This window comes from Nothobranchius furzeri, chromosome 12, assembly GCF_043380555.1.
Source record: "Nothobranchius furzeri strain GRZ-AD chromosome 12, NfurGRZ-RIMD1, whole genome shotgun sequence".
Classification (NCBI taxonomy): Eukaryota; Metazoa; Chordata; class Actinopteri; order Cyprinodontiformes; family Nothobranchiidae; genus Nothobranchius; species Nothobranchius furzeri.
In genome coordinates, this window is record NC_091752.1 from 30,142,980 (window position 1) to 30,157,318 (window position 14,339).

The 14,339-nt window shown below is 40.2% G+C and overlaps 1 protein-coding gene across 2 annotated transcripts in view; it reads left to right on the forward strand.

Annotated features, from left to right (window-relative positions):
- The window catches only part of grid1a (glutamate receptor, ionotropic, delta 1a), a 424,695-nt gene that overhangs the window by 380,168 nt on the left and 30,188 nt on the right, over positions 1 to 14,339 (forward strand). For both annotated transcript variants that reach the window (XM_015944768.3, XM_015944767.3), the window contains exons 9-11: positions 10,085 to 10,186; positions 11,947 to 12,144; positions 12,222 to 12,549. In XM_015944768.3, coding sequence (XP_015800254.3) covers positions 10,085 to 10,186; positions 11,947 to 12,144; positions 12,222 to 12,549 — 628 coding nt within the window. The remainder of the gene's footprint in view (positions 1 to 10,084; positions 10,187 to 11,946; positions 12,145 to 12,221; positions 12,550 to 14,339) is intronic.

Below are 14,339 nucleotides of genomic sequence, written 5' to 3' on the forward strand. Positions count from 1 at the left end.
ATGCGCAGAACGTGTTTCTGGTATTAGGCGGTGACATCATCCCAATGCTTCCATGTGCAAAGCATCATGGGAAATGAAGTTTCTTGGCGCCGATGTGATTATTTGCTTTTCAGAGCAATTTAAGCACAGTCATTTTGGAGAAAATCACTGCATAGTAATTTCCTCATGAGGTCAGACCCTCAACATCCCAATAACAATAGATGGAAAATCGCTGATGGTTCCAAATTTCCTCAGTCGTTGAATGTTTCAGTCCAGTCTTATTTTAGTGTTCTGCCTCTACTTGGGCTTTAAAATAATATATGTTAGAAATAAAAACAAGCATCCACAGGGAAGACAAACTAGAAAATAACAAAAATAAATAAATAATAAAATCCCTAGATAAAATAATCAAGCCTGCATGCAAAACTTTTCATAGTCAGTTTGAAAAGAAGGAACAAGTCGATGCTTATTGAATCCTACCTCTAAAAATACAGACGTGATATTTTTATAATTAAATTGCTTTCCATGTCACAAGAAGAAACTAGAAGCTGACAACAGCATCTCCACATGTATGCTGGTCTTACTGGTGTAGATAAAACATCTTTTGCATTTTAAAGGTATGGCGGAGGATGCTTCTGAATTTCCAACACATTCTCACACTTGAACTATCAAAAATGATCCTGGGTGACCAAGTGTTTGTTTCTGATGCGTTTTCTTTCGACGCGCTGTGCCAGAGTGTCGTTTTCCAACTTCCCCCTTCGTTTTCCAATGCTCTTGCTGTTTAACCTTCTCCTCACCCCCATCCTAACCTTAACCCTCTTGCACTTTCAAAACTTTGTTCCTTGTTGCAGAGGTGTGGACTCGAGTCGCATGACTTGGACTCGAGTCAGACTTGAGTCATTAGTTTAATGACTTCCGACTTGACTTGATTAAATCTATAAAGACTTACGACTTGACTCGGACTTGAACGCCAATGACTTGTGACTTGAATAAACTTGCAAATGTTGACTTGATGATGACTTGAGCATATTTGATATTTTAGCACAAAAGTGGCACGACTTGATCAAATATCATTGACCATTCTTCGTTCTGCGTTTGATCTTGTACGGCTAAATGCAGCAGCACTTTGTTTATAATCAATTTCAGTTGCACTTTCTGCTTGTTTGAGCAAATAAATGAAGCTTTAAGAAGCTTTATTTCTGGAATTTAGTCTTTGTCATTAAATTGAAGTTTGACAGATGACGTGATTATGACTTGAAATTAAGTTAAAGACTTGGACTTGACTTGGACTTCCACATCATTGACTTTGGACTCGACTTGGACTTGGTTGTCTTTCACTTGGACTTGACTCAAGACTTGACTGGAAAGACTTGTGACTTACAGGGAATGCAGAATTATTAGGCAAGTTGTATTTTTGAGGAATAATTTTATTATTGAACAACCATGTTCTCAATGAACCCAAAAAACTCATTAATATCAAAGCTGAATGTTTTTGGAAGTTGTTTTTAGTTTGTTTTTAGTTTTAGCTATTTTAGGGGGATATCTGTGTGTGCAGTTGACTATTACTGTGCATAATTATTAGGCAACTTAACAAAAAACAAATATATACCCATTTCAATTATTTATATTTACCAGTGTAAACATCTCCACATTCACAAATATACATTTCTGACATTCAAAAACAATACAAAAACAAATCAGTGACCAATATAGCCACCTTTCTTTGCAAGGACACTCAAAAGCCTGCCATCCATGGATTCTGTCAGTGTTTTGATCTGTTCACCATCAACATTGCGTCCACAGCCTCCCAGACACTGTTCGGAGAGGTGTGCTGTTTTCCCTCCTTGTAAATCTCACATTTGATGATGGACCACAGGTTCTCAATGGGGTTCAGATCAGGTGAACAAGGAGGCCATGTCATTAGTTTTTCTTCTTGTATACCCTTTCTTGCCAGCCATGCTGTGGAGTACTGGGACGCATGGAGCATTGCCCTGCATGAAAATCATGTTTTTCTTGAAGGATGCAGACTTCTTCCTGTACCACTGCTTGAAGAAGGTGTCTTCCAGAAACTGGCAGTAGGACTGGGAGTTGAGCTTGACTCCATCCTCAACCCGAAAAGGCCCCACAAGCTCATCTTTGAGGATACCAGCCCAAACCAGTACTCCACCTCCATCTTGCTGGCGTCTGAGTCGGTCTGGAGCTCTCTGCCCTTTACCAATCCAGCCACGGGCCCATCCATCTGGCCCATCAAGACCCACTTTCATTTCATCAGTCCATAAAACCTTAGAAAAATCAGTCTTGAGATATTTCTTGGCCCAGTCTTGACATTTCAGCTTGTGTGTCTTGTTCAGTGGTGGTCGTCTTTCAGCCTTTCTTACCTTGGCCATGTCTCTGAGTATTGCACACCTTGTGCTTTTGGGCACTCCAGTGATGTTGCAGCTCTGAAATATGGCCAAACTGGTGGCAAGTGGCATCTTGGCAGCTGCACGCTTGACTTTTCTCAGTTCATGGGCAGTTATTTTGTGCCTTGGTTTGTCCACACACTTCTTGCGACCCTGTTGACTATTTTGAATTAAACACTTGATTGTTCAATGATCACGCTTCAGAAGCTTTGCAATTTTAAGACTGCTGCATCCCTCTGCAAGATATCTCACTATTTTTGACTTTTCTGAGCCTGTCAAGTCCTTCTTTTGACCCATTTTGCCAAAGGAAAGGAAGTTGCCTAATAATTATGCACACCTGATATAGGGTGTTGATCTCATTAGACCACACCCCTTCTCATTACAGAGATGCACATCACCAAATATGCTTAATTGGTAGTAGGCTTTCGAGCCTATACAACTTGGAGTAAGACAACATGCATGAAGAGGATGATGTGGACAAAATACTCATTTGCCTAATAATCCTGCACTCCCTGTACTTGTGACTTGCAAAGAAGTGACTTGGTCACACCTCTGCCTAGTCGTACCATCCCTCTCCAACACGCTTAATAAGAAGTTTAGAATGAGCTAAAGGGTTAAGGTTAGGATGGTGGTGAGGGGAAGATAAAATGTCGATGAAATGTGCTTTTTACTGTGGGCATTGGAAACTGACGCTCTGTGTCAGTGCGCCATCTCCCGACCTGCTGGGAATCCCAATTATACGTATTAGTTTCAATATAAATATATAACATGTCACGACCAGAACTTGAGGACCCATGATGACATCAAACACAGTGAAGCACTTTAAAAGTCTTTATTAGCAAAAAGCTGAGACGTGGCATTACCCATAGAGGGCGAGGCTGGAGACAGAGTAGGTGAACAGGCGAGGGTCGTGGAGGCAGGCAGAGTTCTTGGCAAGGGTCAGGCGTGGAAACAAGGTCAGGAGGCTATGAGTAGGCAGAAAGGAAATAGCTGGAAGATTTACTTGCAGAAGCGTTCAATAATCTGGCACTGAATGGTTGGAGGGCTGGTTCTTAAGTAGCAAGGGAAGCAGGTGTGTGTGATGAGCTGAGGAGTCAGGAGCAGGTGAAGTGGATGAAGCTGATGAGATGCAGGCTGGGATTGCTGTGGAAACAGAGCTTGGCTGGAGCTTGATGAGGGGACCAGGTGTGATGCATGAAGGCTGATGAGGTGAATGATAGTGCATGGAGGTCAGGGCATGGCAGGATCATGACAGAATGACCCTTTTACTTTTTAAAATGTGTATATGTTTATTAAAATAAATATGTAAGTGAGTTACTACCCACTAGCCACCGAAGCTGCAACTACTAAGCAACTAACCAACAATGGAAAACTTATTTGGATCTAATAAAAAAGCATTTTAACTTAGTTGACTTACTTTTAATCTTGAAAATTGTCCTCGGAGTAGCTGCCAGCTTCTGATCCACCATCCTTTTGAAAATACTGCGGTGTATTGTGGGTATTTTTTGACAAGACACCTCCCGTGTATCCTTGCTCAGCTAGCTAAACAGCTAAAAAACAGAGACCACATGCCTCAGTAGAACATGAACATTGGAACACGTCTTGGCGGCTCCCGATGACGTATCTCCTAGGCAACCGGGGCAGGGCCAAGACATCAAGGCAAGGTTTCTTGGCATTGAGAAACACCCACAGACTTCAAAGACACTTCCTCTAGCAACTGTCAGCCATTTTCAAAAGAACCCAGTGAGAACAGTGAGGGGTATCGTTCTACACATAAACAGAATAATCATGAGCAGGAAGTGCAAACTAAACCAGGAATGAGCACATATGACGTCAACCTTGCATGAAAGCTTCACGAGAATGAATGACAGTTATGCGGACCAATGGTTCAGATGATGCCCATGTTTGACTAAGAAAAAAATGTGCTTAGATACCTGGCGCTGCAGCCTGCTTCCAGCATGTTTTAGATCATGAACAAAGCTGATTTGTTTAATTTAGTGATGAATCACTCATCTAGATACTAAGGAAGACTGGTGAGACATTCCAGCTGTTAGATTAAGGTGTTAAAAAGACGAACGCACAGTAAGGAGATAGGTTTAATTTTCGGTTTGACTGCCGGGAATTAAGAAGAGACACTAGGGGGTGCTAAAAGTAAGCAAAACTGCCAAGTGTGCCTTTAACAGAGTGAATGAAAACAACATAAGAGTCATGTAGAAGTTAGCCAATCAGAGAAACACTCCCCACACACACCGAATAACTTCTACTTTCTGAATCTAGAGCATCTGAGCTTTTTTCCCCTCAGAAAAACAACTCACAAGGCATTCATTCATACTGGAGACCCCAACAGATTTATTTAAGTGTTTTTCAACTTTAAATCAAAAATATACGTGAAACTAATATATTGCAAAAAAGTGAGATTTCCATCGATACGATTCTCTGAACTATCCCAAAAAAGATGAAAATACAAGGAATATAGGTCTGAAAACGTAAATAATGGTTATAAATGCAATTATCCAACAAGGTGGTGTTTTTATTCATGTCCACTAAATGTCAGGAGCCATCAAAAACATCAGTTAAGTGTTTGTTTTAAGACCCCCACGTTCAAGACAACTATTTTAAACATGAATAAAAGCTTAGGTTTGAATGGATACACTGTAGTTTATATCTCATCCCATTCATAACACTCAGTTTCTTCTTTCACAGCCACGTATGTGAGGCAAATCAAAGTAACAGACACTTTATGGTGTATGTTATGTCACTTTTGTTCACACCTTGGAGACACAGCGCATAAAGCAGGCGATCACTTTGCAGTGTGATGTATGTTAAACACTCCTACACGGTCACAGGCACACGCAGTCAAGTCAGTGCAGTTTGTAAATGCAACTAAGAAATCTAGCTCAATAAGAAGCTTGCTAGCATAAAGAGATTGTCGATACGTGAGCACTTGACACTTTGAATTAGTAGGGAAAAAAAGACACGGTGAATAGCTGAAACTAGCTTGACCGTGCTAGCATGCCTATAATAACCCTTTAAATGGTGCCAGGAAAAAAAATGAAGTGCTTTCGGTAAGATTTGTAGTAGATCCTGTAATTGGGACAATTGTGGTACAAAGAAACCCCAGCTATTAGAGTTTCACCCCTTTTGTCATCGTGGAGCTGTCACTGGCTTTCATTTACAGAAGTTGCATAAAAAGTATGGATTACCTCTGGCTAAACAGTTTGAAATCTTGTCAAACTTTAAACATCATGGTTCAAATTCTCATAATTAGTTCTGGAAATCTCTGTTGACTTTTAAAAAATGACACATCTACTAAATCCTAGCAGCATTTTCCAACTTGTAAGATAAAAAAGAAAAAGTCCCAAATTAATCTTTTTTACTTCAAACTTTTCTTGGACACTTAGAAAATTTATGGGAAGAACATTTAAAATTTAAATCCTTATCAACCTGACACTTCAAAGAAAGAAAGATGAGAAAAATCTTGACAGATTTCCCATCTAAAAATCAAAAACCTTCTCTTTCATGCTATGTTAGGCACATCTTTATATAACACATCTCAAAATGCATTTCCTCCCTGTTTTCTGTGACATGGTTATGAAATGTCCAAAGACATTTTAGTATACAGTGTATTAATGCAGATAAGATTTAAATGTGGTCTAGAAAAAGACCTACCATCCAAGTGTTGCTGCCTTAAATGCAGGTGGTGTGACTTTGCTCTGTTTATTTTCTGTGACCTTTCTAGTGGCATGCCAGTGGGCAAAGGTCCGTGAAGTAGAAGTGCTCCTCTTCACTGTTCTTCAGTTTACAGAGCAGGGATTGATCAGCATTTTTCAGAAAGGACGAAACTACTCATGGAGAAAATAGCCCCCTGTGAGCCAAGCAATGGAGACTGACATTTTGTCCCTGTGCACACTTGGAAAGACAAAACACACAAAGTCTGCAATGTAGACAGATGAGATTAATTATATTACATTTTAAAAAATGCATGTAAGGACCTTACCTTTGACTGGACTAGCAGAGATGATAACTTTATCTAGGATGGTCTTGGAAGGGACAAATTGGTGGTACTATGTCTGAGGATGCAGTGGACCCAGTCTGATCTGCAACTACTTCTCCTTTCAAATCACAGGTTTACCCTGGCAAGCAATTCTATATATGTGAATATATAGTATGGACACCGTCCATTGATGACTCTCAGCCATACACTGCCAAACAAGATGCAAATACAATCCCTTCCTAAATAAACTCATGTACCTCTAGCTGCTTATGACTCAAAGAAAAGTCAAAATAGTCCGAAGTTGATGCCAAAGCCATTTCAAACAAGCCATCACCATCTTTGTTTTCCTCCCTCAGCCGCAGTAACATCCTGCTTATCAACAGAGTGTTATGACTGGCCCACCAAAACAATAGAGCACTGTGACTGGGCTGCTGTGAATGTCAGTGAACGGGGCATCGTCAAAGAGGACTCAAACCAAACCAAAAGAGCGCTGTAATTGGACAACTACAGAGCAGTCACCAACTTAGTTTAGCTCAGTTTCATCATCATCCTGCCCACCTGACTGATAGAGCGCTGTGATTGGCCCACCAAACCAATAGAGCACTATGACTGGACCGCTACAGATTTCAGTGAATGGGGCAGTGAGCAGTACATCATCAAAGATGATGCAAACCAAACTAATAGTGCTGTGATTGGCCCACAAACTGATAGAACGCTGTGATTGGACAGCTACAGAGTTGTCGTCATCTTAGTTTTTCTCTGTTGCACTAATGCCCCAAACACCAAACCAATAGAACGCTGTGATTGGACCACTACGGATGTCAGGGCAGTGAGCCATACATCGTTGAAGACTCAAAACAAACCGATGTATGGCCGTGTTTTGCCTGGCACCAGATGGCCGGGACTGCTGAGGTTCCAATGGAGCATGCCTAGACCATCTTTTTGTGAGTCTGATGGTCTAGATTCTAGGCTAACAGGATACCATCAGAGGTCTGATTTTTCCAGTCCCTGCTTTAGCAGTCAGTTGTTTGGAAGCATCCTTGGCAGCAGTTGCTGTGAATATCTACACAGAAAAATGGATAGAGGCTATTAAACTAAACTGGTTCAGCATGAGCCAACAAAAATGTGCTCATGAAACACCTGTGGCTCTAAGATCTTATGGTACATAAAGCACTAATTTGGTCTGCTATTATAATCTAGTACTACTTATTTTTCTACAGGGCTGTTATATGATCCTGAGCAAGTAAAGGCCCTGACAGGAGCTCCTCACTTTACAGTTTATTTTTATGTCACTTTTGTTCACATTTGTGCTTAAACACAAATTTAAATAAGCTAGCAACACATTAAGCTCATTATGCTAAATGCAGTTACTTTTTTTCTGCAAAATATGAAATGATCCTTCAAAAGGTGGCATTTGCCAAGTGCTTGCATAAATAGAAGACACCATTCATGAGTGACAAACTGCAGGGAAAATCTGTGTACATTCACCCACACAAACAGGTGGTTTGGAAGCAGGAGTTGCGTGATTAATCAGTTTTTGCTGATGATATCCATAGTAATGAACTGCACTAAGCCTCTGCAGATGGGTACTGCAAAACTGATAACAGATAATAAAAACGTGTACAGATTTATTTCCTGTCTGATTGTCTCACGTGCTTTTTTTTACCTTGTTCACAGTCCAATATCTTTGTTGCTGCCTTTTGTGTGAGCATTAATTTTGTTTTTTTTAATTGTACACAAGTCCATAGTTTTAAAAATGATCAGAACTCCGTCAGAATGATACAAGAGAATACCAAGCTGTCTATTTTTAAGTCACAAATCCAACATGTTTGAAATATTTTCTATTTCTTCCCAAGTGACTATGTCCATTCCACTAAAAGAACAAAGGAAGAGAGGCTTTTATGCTGAGTCATTTGAATGTGATGGTTTTGAACTTTTGCTGATCATTTTTGGGTTTAGTTTTCACAAAGAGCAGTGCCATTATTTTAAGGTACACTTTTTATACCTCCAATGTTGCGCTGTGAGTTTTTTAAATACCAAAACCATTTTATAACAAGCTAAGTCTGGTTAAAATATCCAATAGTTGATACCAGCTTTCCCTCCTGATTACATTGCTTTGCATTATCTAGTTCTTGTCCACAAGGAGCAACATCTTTCCCCGAACAAATATATATATTTTTTATTTATGGTTTCCAAAATGTTTTTGTAAACACATATCCTGTCTTCTTATTGAGATTTACTGCCAGCAAAACTCCAAAACCCAGGAACAAGGTACAGAGCATGTGTGCAAAGCTTATGCTGAGTAAACACAAGAAGAGGATCAAAAAGTCAGATACAAGACTGAGTTTTGTCTGCACAGTAAATAAAGGTTTAGTAATATCTGCCCCCATTATAATACAATTTGACATGTTTTGAGTCATAGGTTTGGTCATTTGTGGTTCTATGACATCATAGCATAACAAATGTGTTATTAGCTAAAGATTGAAACTTTGAAAAGCGTTTCCAAAAACACCATTAATCTCATGTTGATGACAAGCTAAAAAAAATATGTAAATTATTCCCAAAACACCATTCCATTGGATGCAATCTATAACTGCAACATTATCCTCACGGGGGCTGGTGCCCATCACCAGCAGCCTCCGGGCGAACAGGCCAGTTACACCCTGGACCATCCCACGGGAACATATACACACACACTCACACCTAAGGTCAAATTAGAGAGACCAGTCAACCTGGCAGTAGTGTTTTTGGGCAGTGAGGGGAAGCCGGAGTACCCAGAGAGAACCTGTGCATTCACAGGAAGAACATGCAAACTCCATGCAGAAGGACCCTGGGCCAGAATGCAAACCCAAGACCTCCTTGCTGCAAGGCAACAGCGTTAACCACTACACCACTGTGCAGCCCACATTATAATCCCATGATAATATTTTCAGAGATCTGTATCTAAAAACCAATCAACACAAAATAAACATGAAATCAATATATATTTTACCTGAAAATTAGATATTTTAGAACGTTTTATTGAACCTTTAAAACTTGTTTTATTGAGTACCTCTTCATGGTGGAGTAGTGTTCGTCTTTCATTAACATTCTCAATATTTAGCTGCAGCCACGAAGGCCCAAGGTTTGACCTTGAGCCACAAGTCTCGTTCTGTCAGCTCAAATCAAAGACCACTTCAAATGATGTGTCAGATCCTTGAGAATCCTTGTCCTGCTTGCAGCACTGATAAAAAATTTAATAAACATCAGCCTCCCAACCTGAGACAAACCTCCAAACGTTGACCATGTGGAATAAAAGGTTTAAAGCGGAAAGTTCTTTTGGAGTTGAGAAACAAACTCAAAAGGATGTATAATGCTCATCAAGGTCGATTTAAGGTGACAGGCTCACGTGTTGAGCTGAAAGTCAACTTAAAGTTGTGGTTATTGAATACTTATGGAAAGCTGTCATCCATACAGTAGCTGATAAAGAGTTTTTAAAATTAGAGGCTTCAGATAAGTAACCACACACGGCCATTTTGTGCTCCTTAATGAGTCAAAGGCGTATTGATAATATAGGATAATTACTTTTACTTTGACTGTTTTCACATCATCCTGCTCAGCATTGATTCTCAAATTTCATGGTGCGATGAATTCATCAAGCGTGGCTCAGCCTCTTCCATTTCTTAACCCTCTTTCCTTCCTCTACCTGATTTTTCTTTCTCCCTTTTAGCTGGCATTTTGGGACTCTACTCGTGGATTAAACGGTAGCCTGAAGGAGAATCGAATTGAAAGCGGTATGCAGGGAGTGACGCTCAAGATTGTAACGTTACTGGTAAGTCGTGGGAGAGCATTGAATCCAATAACACTTTGACCTGAGTATGCAATTATCCTGGTGAATAAAACCAAACAAACACTACTGAAGCAAACATATCAGGTTAGACTTGTCGCCCACAGATTAAAACTGTAGTTTCTTAGTAAAAGAAACGATCTGTGCCTTTTATATGGTTTTAATTATCTGCTAAAATACACAAGTCATTTTTTTCACATTAATTTCTTCACATGAAAGGGATACTTAGGAAATTTTTCATATTTTTAAATCATCTCCTCAAGCCACTATGTGCTGAAATGACCCTTTACAAGGTTAACAAAAGGCCACCCAGCCCTTTTCACCCTGTGGCCAGAATATTCCACTTGCAACTTCAGACTGACTCTGTTGAGCTGAGACACCTTACGCTGCAGTCTGGTTTCAACACATTTCCTGCATGTTTTAAAACAAAAATTAAGCTGATTTGTTCAATTTAGTGATGAATCACTCCTGTAGCCTCTATGGAAGGCTGTGGAGACATTTCAGCTTTTAGATTAAGGTGTTAAAAAGACAAACGCACAACGAGGAGATGCTTTCCGTTCTACAAACTGGCACCAGGGGGTGCTAAAAGCAAGCCAAAACTGCATAGTTTCCATTTAGAGTAAATCAGCATGTAGATATGAAACATTCTGTTTGTTTTCTGTCAAAATAGACAGGTCACTAAAAAATGAATATGAACATAAATTTGAACAATATGAAGAAACTCAACTGCATTTAGCGTGATAACAGTATGCAAAACCTTGGAGCAACAGTCTGATCAAACAGAGAAATTTAACAAGAAGCACTGTTCCATGAAAGTAGTGGCCATTCAGTTATTTTCAGTCGTTCCCGATAAAAGGGGAATAGTGAAACTCAAAGTAGTTCTCCTATTTAAACATTCAGTTTGAAAATCATCCGCACTGAAAGAGGAGGTACATTAAAATCGTTTCACTTTGTTCTGCTTCTATTTTAGGACGATTACTGTGCAAAAGGACAGAAAGCATCACATTTTAGTTTCCAAATAACAAACTGTTGCTGTTTTCTTCCTAAAATGAAATAAACTTTCTTTAAAACCTCTTAAGGCAGGCCTACATTGCTGTGGCAGAAGGCTCTTCTATTGTCCTCAGCTTCAATCACTTCCCCTCCCCTCCATTTTTTCTCTTCTTTACAGATGATTTATCTTCACCATATTTATTCACATAAGTTCTGCTCAGCTGTATTCTGGCAGTGTCAATCAATTAATTTATCCCTGCCCGCTTTAACTCCTCCCTCCTCCTCCGTGTCCCCCTGCCCCATCTTCCCCAGCTTCCTTTACTCCACCTCCACCAGTTAAAGTCTGCCCTGACACTTTCAACTCATAAAGAGGAACTATGGGTGTGAGCAATAAATTTAAAATGGCAATTTTCACATTGATGAACCATTGCAGTTGCCATGGCGCCACATGTTATGGGTCAACAGTTGCTGAAGACACTTTTTTATTAAGATGGAGTTCAATGTAGATTACACTGGAGCTTCCCATAAAGGTGTCTTAAGATGAATGAATGCGTCCTCGCTTCGGCTGTCAATCTGGTAATGAGAATATTTAGGTGAATCTTGATGGATGACACGTCTGTGATTGAATACAGGCTCTAAAGTTTGTCTTAATCTTTGGTTTTGTGATAAAACTCTAATTTATTTTCATTTTTTATGTGAGAGTGGAACATTATCTGCAACCTTTACAAAAACATCTCCAATTTTAATTCAAATAGGAAGAACCTTTTGTGATGGTGGCAGAGAATATTCTGGGTCAACCCAAAAGATACAAAGGTTTTTCAATCGACGTCCTTGATGCCCTCGCCAAGATCCTCGGGTTCAAGTATGACATCTACCAAATTGGTGATGGGAAGTATGGATCAGCACTCCCTAATGGATCCTGGAATGGCATGATAGGAGAATTAATTGCCAAGGTTGGTCCTTATTCTTCATTATGCTTGATTTCTTGTTTCTTCTGTGTTTCACCTTCTTTTATAAACTTTGCGTCCAGCGAGCAGACCTGGCCGTGTCAGCCATCACCATCACACCTGAGCGCGAGAGTGTGGTTGACTTCAGCAAGCGCTACTTGGATTACTCAGTGGGAATTCTGATGCACAAATCTGAGGAAAAGATCAACATTTTTTCCTTACTGGCTCCGTTTGACCTGGCGGTGTGGGCATGCATTGCTGCAGCCATCCCCGTGGTGGGAATCATGATTTTTCTGCTCAGACGCATTCAGGCCGTGCGGTGTCACAACAGCACGGGCCACCCTCCTCCTTCAGCCTCCACTTCCCTTCAGAGCGCCATCTGGATCGTCTATGGCGCTTTCGTGCAACAAGGTGAGTGGCAGACATTTACAAATTATGCATGCGCGATGTGATGCTTGGGGGGGGGGGGGGGGGTTCTGTCTAAAAGACATTCATAACGAAGAAACAAGCATGTTTTCATAAATATAAAATCATTAGATGCAGATTAGAAAGTAAAGCAAAAACAGATGGTTACTTTAGGAAACTAAAATAAAACAGCATAAATTTTAAGAAGCAATATGTAAGAATTCTACAGTTAAATGATCACAAAACAGTCTAATGTCTCAATCATGTTGGAAGGAAAGTTGCATTGAAAGACATTTCATGCTCAGCATGCTGGGGTGTTAACAGTTTATCTCCTTTAAAAATAAAAAATAAAGAGGAATGTAGTTTCTCTTTACAAGTGAGTTTGTAATTCAACACCAGCAGGCAAAAAGATCCAGAGCTGTTTGAAGAACTGAAGCCAGTAAACAGGAGTGACCCAGATGTTCTTTTTTGTACCCCCTAAGAAGCCATCATTCTTTTACTGTAAAATCTGGTGAAGCAGGCTAGAAGCTAATGTTGAGCTAACAATGCTAACTGTTTGAAGAACTGAAGCCAGTAAACAGGAGTGACCCAGATGTTCTTTTTTGTACCCCCTAAGAAGCCATCATTCTTTTACTGTAAAATCTGGTGAAGCAGGCTAGAAGCTAATGTTGAGCTAACAATGCTAACAGTGAATTTAAAGCAAATATGCAGCTCTAAAAATATCTCAAGCTAGTTTTTAAAATTACCAACCACTTGATATTACAGTGAATTGTTGTGTGAAGTCAATATGGAGTTTGTCGTGGCATTTACTTCCTTTAATCTGTTGTTTAGAATTATAACAGCAAGCTAACAGAGAGACTGCAAACAAGCATACTTCCTCTAATGCTGAAAACGTATTACCGTAATAACTGTAGTAAATGTGCCATATCGTAAAACACTCACGAGTGCTAACCATCGACATAAAAAAAATATGGACAAAGCCCGCCCATTGCTCCACTGGAGGGCAAGTTGAATCCAAAAATAGGATGTTCCCACCTCTGATTTTTTTCACTGAGTCACACCCAGTCAATCCAAAAATGGCAAAAGAGGTGGAGTTGAGGGTGGGGTTGTTACATTTGAAACGGGGTTGGAACAAATTAAATCAATCTAGCTACTTGCTAACTTAGCTAACCCAAGAAGCTAAGAAAGGCTCCAGGGACCATGGGGTAGCCTGCTCTCCCTACTGAATGGCTCCCCTGCGAGGCTGTAGTCATGCTGGTTGCCTGTGGAGATCTAAAATGGACTGGAACTGTTAGATTACAAACAGAGCCAGACTACTGTGACAGGGAGCCCTGGCCTTCCAGATCAGCTCATTCTGCATGGACTAAGATCTGTGGGACATTAGCTACATGCTAACCCAGAGCCAATAGAATTTTTCTGGGCATTTTTAGCACAAAAAAAAACATAGTAGAGCAACGACGTTGGAGTCGTTTTACAGCGTTTTTCCTGCTGGCATTAGGTTAGCATGTAGATAATGTCTCACAGATCTACAACCTCAGAGAAGGAGCTGATCAGAAAGGCCAGGGCTCCCAGTCACATCATTTGGAATCGTGGTATGTCCAAGGAAGGTTCCGTCTTTCTCGCCTCTGATTATTATAGTGCTAAGTTCACATTTTCTTTACAAAACTCCCTAAAAAGCTTTGTGTCGGTGATGATGGCAGGAGAACGGTCTGCACTTGGCATGGTTTGCTGCTAAATGAAATAACCAATCGTAGTAGAGCCCTTCTAGCCAGTTATAGGCGCAAAAGACAGGATCT